Below are 19,048 nucleotides of genomic sequence, written 5' to 3'. Positions count from 1 at the left end.
ATACAGAAAATAATGAATATTTTGCTTATCATAAATTCGACAATTAGGAAAAATATCGGATTCCAAATATTCAAATTTGTATATTTAATCGGGAATCACTCAAATAAAAATATTTCATCTAATTTAATATGCATTTATAATGATTTAGTAAAATTGTGGATTTGAAAATATATCACAATCCGACAACGTAATCTAACCATGTTGGGGACATGTAAAAATTGCGTATACTTCCGCTATCTATGTTTTTTATTCTATGATTATGCTGAATAAGATTTTCAGATTGGGATTATATTTCTTCTTTTATTGGAGAATTCTCATGGTTAATAATTGCAATTTTTGTTTATTTTTGTTTGTTTTGGCGTTTCTACGTTTCCGCGCCTAAAAAGGACGATCGTCCACGCGATTGCTTGTGGAACACATTTATCAAACGCGAAAGAAAAAGTGGACCACCTTGCGCCAAGTTTAACGGCAAGAATATCCACATTCCTCGATGAAGCCCGTTCATAATAATTGCTTCTTCAATCATGCAGAGGAACTTGTCGGTTTGAATACTACGATTTTAACATTTTCTTTGTCGAAAATGCAGGATGTTGCATCCCACTAGAGCGAGGGGGTAACCACTTCCGAAATCGATGTAATTCTGAAACACGAAATCCCGAAATCATCATCCGAAATCCCGAAATCGCCACCGAAATCACGAAATCATCTCCGAAATCCCGAAATCACCTCCGAAATCCCGAAATCGCTACCGAAATCACGAAATCTCTGTCGAAATCCCGAAATCGCTACCGAAATCCCGCAATCGCTGTCGAAATCTCGCAATCGCCGCGCCGTCGAAATCACATTTCTCCCAATCAATGGAGTGTGCGCACAGGCATAGGCACTGACCTATTCCATCTCGCGCGTGCGTGCTATCGATGCTCTACGTTCGTTATACCCAGTATTTTATATTCAAGTCAGGTTATAGTTTTACCGCGATTTTCGAATGAATAAAGTACTTTTTCAGAAAAAGTTGTTGAATTAATGATAAAGTGAGTATTGAAAATTCCTTATTTCAAATGAGTCTATCGATTAAATAGAACTAATGCATCAAATGATTGCCTGTATCAAAAATGGAATTCACAAATACGAATGTCGGGCAAATATTTCGGAGGGTATTTCCATACTTTATATACAGAGTTTTTCAAAATTCAGAAATAAGATTTTTGGGGTTACCTATATTCTGCAGGTCAAAATAAGTCGCAATTTCTGTTACCGAGTTTCGTCACCAATATACAGAGCGTTGAAGATTTCATTCTGTTTTGAATAGTTTCAAAGATATTTTATTTGAAACCTAGCATACATTCGAGCATGCGTTTCAGGATTTACATCCAGTTTGCCGAGTGATTTCGACGAGGATTTCGATAACGTGCATAGGAAGGGAACTTTTTTGTGGTGCGCTGCTGGGGATTCTGAAATACAAAATAAAATATTTTTTTTTATACATTTCTTGTTCCCTGTAATTTTTGCGTTTCTGTGACTGTTATTGGGAATCATTTATTTATTGAATTCGGTTTATGATCTTGAATTGCAGGTTTCCTTACATATTACCTGAAAAATAAAAAATTTAACGGAACTTGAGTTTTAATGAAAGCGAGAAATGAATCAAAGAGACTAACTAGAAGACTAAAGTATACCTAAATTGCTATTTATATATTATTTTCTCGCAGAAGATGTTTTTTGTTTTTCATTTTGAAAAAAAGTTTAAAATTCTAATACTTTTTATTATCTGTTCAACATTTCCGTAGATGCAAAAGTTTTCGATTGAACTGATGATAAGATCGTACTCTCGATCGTACTTCTCTCCTTCAAAAGTTTCAATGAAACAAAAAATCCGAGAAAAAATCTTTCGAAGTAATTCGGAATATTTTGCAATCAGATGAAACGTCTGTTTCTAAACGAAGTATCTAACGTATCTGACACAAATTAAAAAATTATATTTTTTGTTGCTTTTTTGACATGACGAACCATCATATCCTTATCCGTTGTAATTTGGGAAGAATCACTTACTAAGACTGAGTAAATCCCAACAGGCTCCTGAATTCCGTGCAGTATCTTAGTAGAATAAACTTCCTGGGGGACTGAAAAATCTGCCAATGAATAGATTCAAAGCAGAAATCAAAATTATATTGTAGCTAATGTGATTTATTCGATTGGCGATTTCAACGGTTTGACCTCGGGTTTGACTCTGGATGAGATAGGTTTTATGTTATCCGAGATGTAATCCTGTTCTGGAGCATTTTTTTTAGCCATCAATATCTTTCCCTCGACTTATTGACAAATTTGTACAAAACTTATGCTATGGACGATTTTATTCCAGGCCATAAACTAACGTAACCAAATATGTAAATGTCGATTACAAAATCAAAAAGACTGCATAACTCAGGATAGAAGGATTTCCTTATATTTTTTATAGAATGTATCTGTTTTTGTTAGGAATATTTGTATATAAAATTTCAACATTTTTAGGAATCATTAAAAAAAATGAGCTTGTCACCTTTCAGTAATGGTGATGATAAAATCTTTTTTCATACCTCCAATATTTTCAAGTAATAAAAAGTTTCTCGCAAAAATCATTCGAAATCCCCTGAAATCACCATGATTTCCGAAATCGATGTAACTTTTTCACTTTTTGAGTGATTACTCGCTTGGTTTTTCCTTTCAATAAATAAATATTGAAATTATTAATTTTCTAAATTATATAATTACCAGTACCAAGAAAAAAAAATAATGAAGTTAGTACCTTTAGTTTGAAATGTGGGGATAACACTATGACAACATCAGAAACAACTAAATCTCTTGGAATCCATGTGGACAGAAATTTAAGATGGACTACTCATATTAAGCCATCTGTCTTATAACATTTTGCTCTGGGGAAGTAGCCCTGACTTCTCCAGAGTTTTTGTAGCTCAGAAACGAGTATTACGTACAATATTCAACCTCAATATGTTAGCGTCTTGTAAGCCAGTCTTTATTGGGAATGGAATCTTAACCCTACCCTCGATATACATTTTCAAATGCTTACTATACGCAAAGGAAAATGAAGACAAATGGATGAAATTATCAAGTCATCATAATTATGTAACTAGAAATACGCAAATTTTTCTATTACCTAAACATAGGACCCATAAATTTGAATGCTCTCCATTGTACCGAAGTATTAAGTTATACAATCATTTGCCACCATCTGTGAAGTCGTTGAATTTAAAATTGTTCAAAAAAGAAATCAAGAACCTCCTCTTAAAAAAAGGTTTCTATTCTGTAAATGAGTATTTATGTGACTCCTTAGTTGTTTAGTTTTCTTATTGTGACCTGTCCTATACACCATGTAGTGTCTTAAAGGATTAAATAAAATTATTATTATTATTATTATAATCATTTCTGATCATCCGAAATCACCCGAAATCCTCCGAAATCGCTCGAAATCCTCCGAAATCGCCCGAAATCCTTCGAAATCGCCCGAAATCGTGCGAAATCCCCCGAAATCCTTCGAAATCGTGCGAAATCGCCCGAAATCCTCGGAAATCATCATGATTTCCGAAATCGATGTAATTTTTTCACGGAGTGATTACCCCCTCGCACTAGAGGAAGCAAGTGGCGGAGTTACCTTCGCCGGAAATACATTGCGATGCTCGAAAATATCGCAGAATTGATGCAATGGTTGCTTGATCTCGTAGAATATCGCATAATATGGGGGTTTGAACCCACCTGAGTTGCCGAATTGAATTTTTCAAAAATTTCCCTTTTGGTGTAAAACGATGAGTCATTGTGATTCATTAATTACATTTCATAAAGAACTATACAGAGTGTTCCTAAATTGAAGGTAGAGAGGAAATTACAGATTCCTTGGATAATTAAAAAATCAGTCGATGCCTTCAATCAGAGTAGAATTTTTTTTTTTTAAATAATCCTAAAAAAGGAATCCTCAATTGCTTTGTTTTCGAAATACAAGGTGTTTCTTGTAGTCCTACTTTTTCGTATTGATCATACCAGTTTATCAAATCTTCATTAATAGTCGCTACAAGTTGCTCGATGATTTTTTTCGACTTTTATTCGTTTTATCGTGAAATGCAATGAAACACATGAACAAATATACGTACAATCTGTAGATATTCCGGCCTAGAAACGAGGAGGAATCGGCAATATCGCGTAGGCCGGTGCAGTTCCCGATAGTAAAATATCGGCCGAGTATCTGAGGCAATAATATCGGGCGAACGTTGCATAATGAAGCGATTATAATGCCATAATTCACTCCAATTTATCACTGGAGGGTCGGGCCAGTTGGGCAACCTACAGAGCCGCCTAGCTGGCACGAACACAACACAATTTCCTTTCGTTTTCTTCGACTTATCTGCGACGACGATCTAAGAAGGCGTTAGTCGAGCAGAGGCGTGTGAAATCGAGTGGATCGCCTGAAAAATGTTGCCAATTTGAATCTTCGATAACAATGCGTCTTGGTGCTGTGGTTCATCAGCTGATCGGAGGGCAATTGGCCGATTCTTCCATTTTGGTGTGCTTTTTCATTTTGAATTTAAACGACAAACTCCGAATGGTGACTTTCTTTTGGAGAGTCATTTTTGTAAATTAAAATTTGCATATGGATGTGGAATGACGATTGAAAGCCTACTGGGAAATTTGATGTTGATCGGATAATCAGAACCATAGAAATAGAAGTATGTATATTTGTAGAAATATGACCTTGACCACGTAACCGACGGAACCAAGATACGGACTTGAAACCTCGATATGTATTAGATCACATCTCGATCTATAAAAAACGTTTTTAGTTTCAGGGAGCTACGACCAATATTTCAAGAGATATAACCATTATTGCGTAGAGAATCTATTTTCACCTCCAAAATCCGAAGAAAATGAAAATAGACAGACTAGAATTTGCATAGCTTTCCGGAGAGAACAAGCTAAGTCGCCGATAGACGGTATAAAGCCAGCCCATAAAACCTCTATTAGATACCCGGGCTTGGGCCTCTTGAACCCTCAGAGACGGACAAGTGAAGAGGAAAGCTTTCAATAAGCCCACGAGGCGACGGGATCGATTCCGGAGTTCCGGACTTAATTCCAATAATGCATTTTTCCGCTTCGGTGCTTCGGACTTTGAGGGAAAGATGGCGACGGTCAGACAAACGCGCGATTCGGATTTTTTTATGACGTTTCTTCGCTTTTTTATAGTGCTCGTAAAATATCTGCGTCGAGATATATACGAAGTTCTAAATTTTGACTACAATGTTTTTCGATAAATATGATCGATTAACTTCTCAGAGTAATGAACATAAATAGAGGGAGCATATGTCATTTTCAGTAAGCAAATTTTGTCCCCAAAATGAGCTATCAAATTTGACATGAAGCGGGCGGATATGAAAACATATCAGTTTAACGATATTTCACTCAAATCGCGAGTTTCTCCACAAAGAACGCACTTCTTATGTCCCACAGTGAATCAACGTTTCATATTAACTCGAAATATATTGAAATAAATAACTAAATATATCAGAAATTTAGAAAACAAACTTCAAGCGCGCCAAACGATGTGAAACAACGGATGCCACTAGGAGAGCAAAAGTTGCCAAACTTTGGATTTTAGCAGGTAGATACAGAAAGTAATAAATATTCTGCTTACTATAAATTCGACAATTAGGAAAAATATCGGATTCCAAATATTCAAATCTGCATGTTTAATCGGGAATCACTGAAATAAATATATTTTATCCAATATAATATACATTCATAACGATATAGTAAAATTGTAAATTTGAAAATATATAACAATCCGACAACGTAATCTAACCATGTTGGGGACATGTAAAAATTGCTTATAATTCCTCTATCTATGTTCATTACTCTATGGTCCACACACATCTGATTCGTAGTTATCTCCGCTCAACCACCCCGAAGACAACTAGACACGTCAAATTTGCTTACCGTTCTTGATACTTAACATTATATTCACCCTAACCACAACAATCGGGTAGAAAACAGAATTAACTCACATTGACGCTCTGAGATCTTTCATTTGACGCTCTTGGTCCATCGATGGCTACAGTTAGGAACGACTTTAGGGAGATCCCTTAGTGGCCCAACCCCCAAGAGGGACCAAACCATGCTCTAAGACCCTTCTGTCTGTTCCTTTCTGTCTCCAATCACCAAGCTGTAAATCCTGGAAAAAAAAACAATAAGTCAAAATGATGCAGGCTTTGACGACCGGAGAGTTTGATATCTGAGGATGACTACTGAATTTGTACTCGAAAAGTCAGTTGAAAAACCCGATCAAAGAGGACAATAATTCTTCATCTTTGTTGAACAATCCAGCGTTGAAAGCTTTTGGTACTTCTCGTAAAATCAAATAAAAAAAGAATTCGTATGGAAGTTCATACTTTTTTGCACGATTCAGTTTCTTGGATTATCTCTTGCAAAGATGGTAGGTCTTGTTTACTGGTTGCTAGGCAAGAGGAGTCGGTGAGAGATTTTTCCGAAGCCTTTTAACTTAACTGAAGTCTCCATAATAATACACTCAATTGAATAAAATCAAGAACCGAAAATATCATAAGAAAATTTCGATATAGTTACCAATAAAAGTACTACAGACACATTAAATAAAAACGTATACCTAGTGAGTGCAATTGTTCATGATAATTTGGGAATTCCTCGATGTATTAGTGTACTTTGGTGAAAATTAATTCATTAAAATCAAGGAAAAAAAATTAGAATCATATAAAAAAATTTTCACATCTCGAACGTCAAGAAGTATCAATTCCAGACAATAATTGTCTTTAATCGGTAAAATATGCTTACCGATCTTTATTACTTGTTTCAGGTTATTTCGTTCGAATATTACTGCAAATTACTAAAACATTAGGAAAATAGTAATTGTAAATCAACTACAAATTAATAGCAAAAGCTGGACATTCTTGTGTAGATCGGATTTAATATTGAGAGAGTTGAATCCAAAAGATAAATGATGCGATAAAAGAACAGATAATCTACATTTAGGTTGCGTTCGCCCTAACACCGTCTTCTTCCCTAATTTAAATTTCTAATTTCCAAGAAATACAAACACATCAATGAGAATCGCGCAAAATACCTCGCTAAAATCTGTAAGCCCAACAATTTTTCTTCCGTGTCTGACAACAACCGACCTGCCGAGCGCATTTGCATTCGAAATTATTCGGACGATTATGAATATATTGTTCGGAAACTCGAATAAATCAACAACATCAAGCCATCCACGGACGTAACCAAATCAACGTTTCTAAATGTTGCAATTCCGGATTGATAATTATCGCACAACAATGTAATTCATGCAAGTGGGTTATTAACGCCTCGTTAAACGACGGTTCGCGAGGGGAGGGCGGCGTCGTTTTTTTTTGCCCCTCTCTCGGTTTCCCGTCGTGGTTTCGTAATGGCTACGCAAAACGCTGACGAAATTCCTCAAGTGCAGGGGAATTTCTGGTGTTCATCCTGACGTGAAATTGGCAATTATAGGAAGAGGATCGTGGTTCGTTTCGTTTTATTGTTTTCTGTATTTTCATAGTTTGTAACGCTTATATCAATAAGTAACGGGTCCAACCAGTAGAAACACAAAGCTTTGACAAATATGGCAAGCACCATAACAACCTTTACTATTCAGACATGACCTGTCCAGATTTCTAGGTTAACCTGTTCTGGGCTTCTAGGCAGTTCATCTGTTTTCTTGTTGAATTTGTAAAAACTCAAAAAGTTCCAGGACTAACAAGTAAAACCACATTTTTCCCTAAAAATTCGACTTGATTCTCAACATAGTCAACTGCAAGAGTGATAAATATACTCCAACGCGCCTCTTACTTTTCAATACCTTTTCTATAGGAAGATCCGTTATTGCTTTCGAAAAAAGCTTCAACCTTGGCAATCACTTCTTTATTATAGCTAAATTTCTTTCCTTGGAGCATTTTTTTGAGGTCTGCAAAGAGCCAGTAATCTCTAGGAGCCACATCTAGAGAAGGAGCTATGTGTTCAAGCAGTTTGAATGGCAATTCGTTCAATTTTACCATGGTTGTCATCATTTTTTGGTGACAGAGAATTTTGTTCCACTCAGTAGACGCTCTCTTAGACTGAAAAGTGCAGTGATGAATCCTTGTTTCATCCACTGACACAAAAAACCTGTTTATCCCACTCAATCAGCTCTAAACAGCTCTCAGATCCGACGTTGCGTTGTTGCCTTTGATTAAATGTAATCAAATCTTTCTCATGGACCAACGTTTACGCAAACTAGTGAATACACTGCCTTTTGGTATCTTTAACTCCTCCTCTATCTCAAGCAACTTCAATTTGCGATTGATAAAAACCATACCATGGAATTTTTTTCTTGAAAAACTATATCTACGTTAAATCCATAGAGTAATAAACATAGATAGAGGCCCAAAATTACGTTGTCGGATTGTGATTTATTTTTAAATCCACAATTTTAATATATCATTATGAATGTATATTATATTGAATGAAATATATTTATTTGAGTCATTCCCGATTAAAGATCTAAATTTTAATATTTGGAATCCGATATTTTTCCTAATTGTTGAATTTATAACAAGCAGAATATTTATTATTTTCTGTATCTATCTGCTAAAATCCAAGGTTTGGCAACTTTTGCTCTCCTAGTGTCATCCGTTGTTTCACGTCGTTTGGCGCGCTTGAAGTTTGTTTTCTGAATTTCTGATATATTTAGGTATTTATTTTAACATATTTTGAGTAAATATGAAACGTTGATTCACTATGGGACATACGAAGTGCGTTCTTTGTGGAGAAACTCGTGAATTGAGTGAAATATCGTATCGCTGATATATTTTCATTTCCACGAGCTTCTTGTCAAATTTGATAGTTCATGTTGGGGACAAAAATGACATATGCTCTTATTACTCTGAGAAATATATCAAAGGACCAAAACATGCGTCAAAATATTAAAATACGACCTACGTCACGATTATACTAAAGACCCTCCTCCACATATTCGTCACGTACCCCAATTTCCCCCCGATAACTCCGCATTAAACATCTCGTAATCTGCACATACACGCCGGAAACTACATCATCCCTCAACCAACCTACCCCTTCCCTCTCTCCCCAACCCCCTATAGAACCCCGGGAGCGAGTTCGTCGTCTCGGCGACAGATGGCGCCTCGCTCGGCGGGCCGCCTGTAGGCAGATACGAACGGGTGTGGGACTTGCAAATGCCGCGATATTTGGATAGGGGGGTCCCGACTTGACGAGCAACCCCCTTGGACCGGCTGGCATACGCAATACGGGTTGTTCCCGAGCCGTCTAGGGTTGTTGAACGTCGGAAGTTTGGATAATGTTGGGTTAGGCGTTGTTTGGTTCCTCCGATTTGATTAGGAACGTTCTTGGAGGCCCTAGGGGTAGGCTTGGAGGAGTAGAGCCCCCAAACTCGTCAAGGTCGTACGGTAACTCTGCCGCGAACAAAACCTGTTTGATGGAAATCGAAGAAAATAGTTGATTGATCGAAATATTCCACTTTGTGTATAGTCACTGTAAGCAGCGTCGAGTGGGATCAGTATGCGGATATATTTCATTCAATATAATATTCATTCATAACGATATAGTAAAATTGTGTATTTGAAAATATATCACAATCCGACAAAGTAATCTAACCATGTTGGGGACATGTAAAATTGCGTATACTCCCTCTATCTATATTTATTACTCCAAGATATATTTCAAGTGAATAATGGGCACAGCTGTCAAAAATACTTTTGAAAAGTCTCTAGTAATAAGACAAGTTACATTTTAAATTAGGCGTCTATAGTTACTCTTTTCGAAAAGTGCATTAAATGCTTCCATCAAGTTACTCATTTAGTTCCTTCATAAATTAAGAAGGACTTTTGTAACAAATTGGGTAACAATCAAGTTATCTAAGATGGCTGTTCTAAAGGTATCAGTGCCTTCCAGTGGCGTCCTTAAGTTACAAGATGCAGTTTTTTTTTTAATGGTATCTGAGATATGATTTACTTTTTACCAGAAAAGGACTAAGATACAGTAACTCAGATATTAATTTCCATGATCTGTTATGAGTATCATACAAACCATAAAAATTACTGAAAAAAACGTTTCGAATATCTCGAACAGAAACCAAGATATAGCGAAATATTTTTCAGAAACCCCCTGTAACTCGAGAACGAATCAAGATATCTATGATCTACTCTCTGATATCTTATTATTTCGAAAAAAGTAATCGCAGGTCCTTAAAGTTTTTTTCTTCAAAGTTCTCGAGGAGCTTTCAGTGAGCATCGAATTTGGGACACCTTGTACAATGTATCCCTCAGTTATGAGAGTTTTAAATTTTATTAGGATTCATTAGAATTTCTAATCCCGCCTCTAGACATTCATTATAAATTTAAAACACCACCCTCTCCGCGTATCAGCCGAAAGTCGACCCCCCGCGAACTTTTCCAATAAGAACATCTAACCTACCCCTTAGAATACGTCATTACCCTCGACGTCCGATTCCGTTCCCTTCAGCGTCAATATCCAATCTGACCGCGAGGAGGGGGTGGTTGATTCGATTCCGATAAGTTTAAGTTGTCGACAAATCGAAACGGTCTTTCGGTTAGTCGGGTAACATCCCCAGGGGGCGCAGCAAGACGCATCGTTGTTGTTCACATCCAACTTCGTCAACATCAACCTCTCTCTATACACTTCCGAACCCCCCACCCCTAAGGAAAACCTCAAGGGACGCCAAATCCGCAATGAAATTTTATAACCTAACTCGACGTATACCTTCTGATAAAAGTTTGGAAGAGGTCGAAGATGAAAACTTTGATCTCTCCTTGAATTCGAAAGGTTGTTCCTATGAAAAAGTTATGAAGAATAGAAGTCAGGCGGTTTTTGAGTTCTCTTTTCCACCAACTGTCTATAACCACATAAAATGAGGGTTGAAAATTTCGTTTCTTTGAGTTCATCCTCCAACCAATCCAGATTTTCACCTCATCAAAGGCTACTGGTCTTTAACATTTCCTGGATGCAGGCCTTTCACCAAACAGATCGCTCTAGAAAATTCAAGCAAGATATCGAAAAAAATGTGGAAGGCGCTGACGTGAATAGGGATTCATCAAGCCAAGTAGCTTGATATTTTAACCAAGTACTCGACTTGAAAATCAAGCTCGTGAAAAATTACATGCTTGGCTTGACTTGATTTTAGATATTTATTGCTTGACTTGATATCAAGCTACTTGATATTACTTGAGCTTGATATGCACGCGTCAAACGGCATATATTTCTGCAATCTTGTGAGCGGTTAGACTAAATAAGGGTATTTCTCTAACGCCGATAGACTGAAGCATTCGCCAGTGTGACTTTATCAGTAGTTTTCTCACATTTCTATGAAATCTATTGGTAGATTTTGGTAGTTTCAGAAATATCTTACCAAACTTGGCCAAGGATTTTTTATCAACGCCAGCATCTTCAGCTCCTTTTGAAAGACAATTTTCCAGAGCTGCTCTTACAGTTACAAAAACCCGCAAGGTTAGGCGACAAATCTATAAGATGCCTCATGTGTCTTAGATCCTGGATGGAAAATTATGAAATCAAACAAAGCCTGGAGGTTTCTCAATATAAAGAAACTTTATGTTTTTATTATTTTTTATTTTGTTATGATCTATAGTGATTTAATTTATGTTTCTATTTCAAAAAGCTGATATTTTCGGTTCTTTCATACAATGAGTTTGATAAATAAAAGTGTTTTTTGTAAGGTTCCTTCTCATTACATCATTGTTTTAATTGATGTGACACTACACGATAAAACTGCTAAAAATCAAGTAGCTTGATATGATTCAAGTGCTTGATAAATAAAAACTTGACTTGACTTAAGATTGAAAAACTACTACTTGACTTGAAATCAAGTCAAGCTCAAGCCAAGCCGTGAATGCCTAGACGTGAAAGTGAAATCCGCTCTGTGGCCTCCAACAACGTTCAAATTTCCTGGCTTCATATTTTTTCATAGAAACACTCCGGTATTATCTGATATAGTGGTCTTGTTTAATCGTGAAACAAGATCTACACTTGCTACATAAAACTTTCCAAACTTCTTCATGGTCCCCTATCCACCGACATCTCGCTTCTGGTACAGCTGCAGCATCCCAGCTAATCTAACAAACGAACTTCTCGGCTCTCGACGAAGTAGTGTTTTCGAATGTAGCGCTATATGAAGTCTCTTTCGAATGTTGTCGGAGAACTTCCTCCCACGAAAACTTCAATCCGGTCTTTCGTCTCGGGAATAAATTGAAGGGATTGTTTTCCTTAATTAATGACAAATAGACGTCGTTTGGATAATTGAATTTGTCTTGAGTTATCGTTGGGGAAGTCTAATTGTCTGAAGGAATGGGACTGGCTTCCACATTTCGGTTTTTGAAAAAGAAATGTAAGAGATATTAGTTCAAATTTTAGCATGTTAGTGCATCATCTCTTCAACAAACCAAAGTCCACCGTTAATCACCAATTGGATTAAGATTTGAGGAAGGTTTTGTTGCTGCACCGCTACCTTACTCCTATCCCTATGTTCTATTGTAACCTCATTAGATCTCTTCTAGTCATTAGTAATCATAGTCTTCAGCTAGTTCTCCAGTTTCAGAGTTGTAATGAACTCCTGTATCTGGGATGGCTTCAAGGTTACTTCCTCACTTCTCCAAGTCTCTTGTCCAAAGCATTTTTTGCGTTGGTTATCGATGGCGAGGCATTCCGTCATCAGGTGATCCTGAGTTTCTTCCTCCTTCCTAAAGACTCTGCTTTCGTCGTTTTCTGCTAGACTCATTCTCATGAGGTGCTTCCTGAGGTGGCAATGCCCTGTTAGTAATCCAGTTGTAATGAGTTGTGGCAGATTCTTGCTAAGATCTAGATACTTCTTAGATCTTGCAACTATCAAGTTTCCAAGAAACTTCTTGGAATGATCCAACCCACGAAGATTTCATCATTTTCTCTTTGGGTTTTTCCTTCTCCTTGAAACTCTTTCTTGTAGCTACCACAGAGAAGGGACCAATGAAAGTCGTTTGTGCTACTTTTTTGGCAAGTGTGTTGGCCTCTTCATTTCCTTTAGATTCTTTCTGCACTCTAACACCTCCTTAAAACCGACGATATGTTAGCTCAATGCTTTGATTGAAGCCTGACTGTCAGAATCAAATTTCTGATAGTTTCTTACCGGGTTTTATCCACACATCTTCAATCACCAATAGTCTACGCGTGAAAACAAGTCCCCAAATCCAAAGAAACCCCAAAATTCCTCCGCACAATGTTCAATTCACGCCACGCAAATTCGCCATCTATCTCCAAGCCCCCAATCCGTCTCACAACCGGTTCGAACGTGTCCGCCGCTCTCTCCATCTAGCGGACGCTTGTCCAACTCCCCCCCACATCGAAGATCGCCGGGTCGCCTGGGAGGGGGTTCAGGGGGTCCCGAATTTGATTATCGCGATTCGCCGGGACGACTAGAGAAAGGAGCGGGGGAGAGAGAGCAGTTCATGCCTCATAAACTTGTCCAATTTGCGCCGCGCTCTCTGAATGCCTAATTGAATTATGACGGTTTATTTGAGTTGGCCACGCATAGGACTGCCGACAACGTTGAACATTGGAATATTGGCCTGGGAACGGGGAGAGATCTGGAGGCTGGACGTGATCTTGCAGTGATTACGGGAGTAGCGATTTGAGAGGCGTATAGGAGACGTGCGACGTCATCTTATTACGGTTTTGCGCTGCTAAGGGTTAGTTGGAGGGTCGATATTGCGGGTAACATGTCAGCTACTCACGGTGTGAGCTCCGCAGTTGACAATTTTCACATTCGGACAATCCATGTCAAAGATAGACTCAACTTAACCTGAAAAGACATGGTACATTTACAGGTTCCAACTTGACGTTTGTGGAAATTAAAGAATTTGTTTCTAAGATATGAAATTCATTCAGACCATTTTTGAATTCTGGAAAAATACCTCTTCGAGCCGGAATCGAACCCGCAACCTTCGAATAACTCTTTCCCCGTTGCGGAGAATCTTCACCTTCCTCGGTGGCTTAGTGGTTTGAACATCGGACTAGTTCTTAGGAGCTTGCGAGTTCGCGTCCCGCTCGAGGAGGTACTTTTTCCATAATTGAAAACTTGTCTGAATGCCGTGAAATTAATTTCGTATATTAACACACAGACGTTAAAACCATTATTCATTTATCTCTGAGGTGATAGAAATGAAGTTTCTTCAAATTTGGTTCGGAATTTGTCGTCAAAAATCTAAACTTCTTAGAGAAATTTGTATTTGATATCTACAGAGAATTTGGTGATCAGTGGAATAATGTTTATAGGTGAAGCTGGAGGACAGGTTGAAACTTCATTCAGAATCTGTAAAAGCGAAGTAGTCATTATTTTTCACTGAAAATTTCGCTGAAGTTTTGCTGAAGTTTTTCCAACTAAAGCCCCTATCACTCAACGATCGCTTAATATAGTAATTGAAGGCAATTATCTAATAGAGATTTGAAATCTAGTTCTTCCAAAGGTTAAATATACTCTGTACGTTCTTCCGCCTTTCGCTCCGTATTGAAAAGACCGACCGAGAAAGATAAAGAGAAACTATCGTCGCAGATGTCATGACAAGTACCTCTAGATTAGTATTTAAGTGCCTATTCAGAAGAGTAACTAGATACCCAAATTAACTTATCTCGCAACTGGACACTTTCCAAGAGCACTGCTGGAGACGAGCAAAAATATCCTTGAGGGATAAATCATCCCGAACGTATTTCCTCTAAAAATACGAAACATAACGTGTTTATCGGCAAGTTGTCACGTTTCCTAGGCAGGTACCGGCTCGTATATGCCCATAAACAAGCAGGCGCGAGGTGCCCGTCGTGAAAATATGGGCCAGATCCATAAAAGATGAGATCCTTCCTTTTCCCGGCGTCTCGACGTTTTCCCCCGCTATAACCTTGAAAATACGACGCTCGTCTCACGCTAACGCGGGAACTCTGGTCCTTCGAGCCGGATTCGCGAATTTTCTCCCTTCATTGCGGAGACAGTGGCTCGGTCTCCGGAGGTTAGTTCCTCGATTTTCTTCGATTCGGGGGTGTCCCCCTTCCCGGGGACGTGCCTTGAAGGTCCCGTCGGTCCTTATTCTCCCGATGTTTATCGCACACGATCGCCTCCCTTATTCCTGTGCGGAGCCTCGACCGAGGGAGGGCGAAATTGGGTTAACTACGGGCGTATCACGCAACTTTGACCGTTGAAATTGGTCTCTCTTAAGCCGCTGGCTGGGACTGGGGGAGATTTAACTCGCTAAAGGTCGCCGTACACGTTAAATTCCCTAACTGTCTTCTGAACAGGAATGACTTAAAATGGCAACACTGTGTATTATTTTTTCGATATTTCTAATGTCATTTGTGTTCAGTAGGTTATGCTATTTAATCATGGAACAAGCTTCAATAACGTTTAGAAATTGTTAGATTGTTTTATCAAAATTAGTACAGAATAGACAGCACAGAAAATTCACTTTTAAATTTGTCTAGAATACTACGAATAGTGTGTCGATTCACTGAATAATATCGTACCTACATGAATTATTCCTACATTTCTCATAGTATTCACAAAAGAAAGAGCACTGATTTGATAAAAACAATATATAAACGTTGTTGAAACTTCTATATTTCCATGATAATATGGCATAATCTACTACACAGTATTTCAATTACCATTTAAAATTGTAAAATTCCTATTGGAAAACCTTTAAGATTCATTAAAACCTTAAAGCAATATTTGCCAGCAACTCCAGCATGTTGATTGAATGAAGTTATGTTTGATATTATCGATCTTGCAAAATATCTAAACCAAGCTTCGGACAATTCGTAATGTCACAGACAAATCCTACTTCAGGAAACCTCGTAATTCTCTCCACTTATAAAAACGCTAATCTTGATCAGCTTTCTGCTGTAGGCCTTAAAGACCACCGACAAGGTGTGTGAAGAAAAACTAAAAACAACCTAATTGGGAACGTGATATATCATTCAATCATTGAAGGTTGGTTGTAAAAGCATGAAATAATAGAAAACTAGATTCTAGATTAGCCAGCAGGCCTTATTACCCGCACCTACCCTTTTTAAAAAATATATAATGCTGATGAAATTCAATGATGCAATTATAGTTGATTGCTTCATATAACACTGTTCATGTCAATAAAACAGTAATGTTTTAAATAGGATATTTTGAGAATTCGGTGGTTGTTGATAAGATTTGTTGAAAAATTCGTTATCGTAGTGCATAATTTCCTGAATTTCGCAAATCTTTTTCTTTCTTTCAACGAATGTTGCTTTCTGGATTACTCACCAGACCTGTTTATTAATTTAGATAATATCATTCTAGACTTCATTCTTTCCGTACTTTCCATTTCAATTATCATTGTTCTTAGAATTATTCGATTTAATAACTGTTGTTTTATAGTGTGACAACCATAACAGCCCACAATTTATTAAATTGGACACAATTATGCGACACAGAATAACGAACTGTACGATAACTATCGCATTAACCTTCATCTAATTGAAACAAATTTAAAAGTACCCGTAGGAATTTGTACGCTTGTCAAGCGAGTGAACTACTCGAATTATATCTCGTTTAGCCACGGTGTCTTAATGGCTTAAATTGAGTTAAATCGGAGCCACGAACCACAAACAGCTCAATTCGTTTGTCGCTCTTCGTTTCTTCCGTCTTCTTTTATTGCCCTTTTCTTTATTTGTCTTTATTTTTCGTTTTTTTTATTTTTTTTTCTTTGTTTCTTTTTAGAACTGCCGTCCTTGGGCGGAGACTCGGACATGGAAAACGGACTTGCGCAATCGCTGAAGCGTGCGGAAAACAATTTCCTGCATTTCGGCGATGGCGCAAGGCCCGCTGCCGGAAGGAAAACCTCGAAAAAAGAGGCCAAGCTGTTGCAACAGCGACTGGAGAAGGTCAATATACACTTGCAGGGTAAGGATCGAATGGAAAATAGAGAAAAGTTTTTCAATTCGAGGGACGATTTGAATTTTCACTTATTATGTTCCAAACTTAACGAACTCGATACATAAATTTTTTTTTGCTGTAATTTTTAAAAATAAGGAGTAAAAATATTTCATAAAACATTGAGAATTTTACCATACAAATAGTATTATATTTTTTAGGTCAATTTCTCAAAAACAATCCATTAAATTCCAATACTAATATTGTGTACCATAGAGTAATAAACATAGATAGAGGGAGTATAAGCAATTTTTACATGTCCCTAACATTAGGTTATATTACGTTATCGGATTGTGATATATTTTCAAATCCACAATTTTACTATATCGTTATGAATGTATATTATATTGAATGAAATATATTTATTTGAGTGATTCCCGATTAAATATGCAAATTTGAATATTTAGAATCCGATATTTTTCCTAATTGTCGAATTTGCAGAATAATTATTATTTTCTGTATCTACCTGATGAAATATAAGGTTTAGCAACTTTTGCTCCCTAGTGTCATCAGTTGTTTCATGTCGTTTGGCGTGCTTGAATTTTGTTTTCTGAATTTCTGATATATTTAGGTATTTATTTCAATATATTTTGAGTTGATATGAAACGTTTATTCACTATGGGACATAAGGAGTGCGTTCTTTGTGGAAAAACTTGTGAATGGAGTGAAATATCGTATCATTGATATGTTTTAATTTCGGCGCGCTTCTTGTCAAAGTTGATAGTTCATGTTGGGGACAAAATTTGCTTACTGAAAATGACATATGCTCCCTCTATCTATGTTTATTACCCTGAGGTGTGTACCCACCCATAAAACTATGCAAAAAAGTTGTCCACATTTATTCAATAAATTATTGAGAAAATTAAGTTTTCCATTTTCTTCGCCAAACAGCGTCGAATGAGGTCATTATCTGAATAGGTGACCGTTCTGTTCTATATTCGCAGCTTTCTAGGGTGATAAGCGAGAGGTTTTGAATAATGGAGGTTCATTTCAGTGCCTTATTTCCTCAGAATTTTTATTATTCCGCTTCACTTCCGGTTCGGAAATATAACCTGGAACTCTACGACGTGAATATTGAAATAGACCGAAATTCCATACCGACCCGACAGAAACTATTTGGCGCTTTCATACCACGAATTTTCTGGATGAAAACGCAAGAAAAGAAAAGCGGAAGGAAACTTTCTGATTAAGTTGCCCCTGCCGAACAATGCCTGGCTTCTTTAAACGGCCGTGAGGCGGTCTGTTCTCGAGAAATCGGCACGGCTTAAAATGCAATCTACTCCTGAATGGGCATAGATGGCGCTGTTCCAGCGGAAAGGCCTTCAGGATTTTCAAGGAGAAGTATTATTGGAATTGGATCTTTTAGGGGTTTGGAGCGGTTTAGTTTTGGGTATTTGTTGAACTAAACTTCGAATGGAGAATGCTTCAATTTTCGCTACAGAGTGATTCAGCATGAATAAATAATGAAAGTTATTAATTACTTCCAATTTTTTGAAAAAAAAAATGGTACGCCACTGAGATATTTCCAACTAAAATCATTTTTGAACTGCTCGTTTCAATTTGTGACAAAAATCTCCCATGCCTTTTTGTGGTATGAGGCGCAGTTTCTATAAAAAAAAATAAAACATCTTGATACATTATCGAGAACAATCTAATAATAGATAACTTATTGAAAAATTGGCGTTAAGACGTTTTATTTTCTTTCATAAAAACGGCGCCCCATACGAAAAAATGCATAAAATGCAAATATTATTCAAATATCTCAGTGACGTAACATTTTTTCTGAAAAAAGGGATCATTACTTATATGCACGCCAATGATGAACTCTCTCGATTTTCATCCTTTAAAATGCATAGATCGGACATTTAACTTGATAAATTCTGATGGTGCACAGCAAACAACTTTCAATTAAAATTATGAATCTAGTCTTTATAGTCTCCTCAGAAATTTCTCCATAAGATGAGAACTAAAAATTTGAATAAGTTTCCTTCT

General features: G+C 37.2%; 1 protein-coding gene across 4 annotated transcripts in view; it reads left to right on the top strand.

Moving 5' to 3' along the window:
• Positions 1-19,048, top strand: part of LOC123683318 (ankyrin repeat and fibronectin type-III domain-containing protein 1) — a 124,335-nt gene that overhangs the window by 86,930 nt on the left and 18,357 nt on the right. For all 4 annotated transcript variants that reach the window (XM_045622273.1, XM_045622277.1, XM_045622275.1 and 1 more), the window contains one exon: positions 16,844-17,026. In XM_045622273.1, the coding sequence (XP_045478229.1) occupies positions 16,844-17,026 (183 nt within the window). The remainder of the gene's footprint in view (positions 1-16,843; positions 17,027-19,048) is intronic.

Source organism: Harmonia axyridis, chromosome 6 (assembly GCF_914767665.1).
Source record: "Harmonia axyridis chromosome 6, icHarAxyr1.1, whole genome shotgun sequence".
Taxonomy (NCBI): Eukaryota; Metazoa; Arthropoda; class Insecta; order Coleoptera; family Coccinellidae; genus Harmonia; species Harmonia axyridis.
This window is presented reverse-complemented; position numbering and strand designations above follow the sequence as displayed.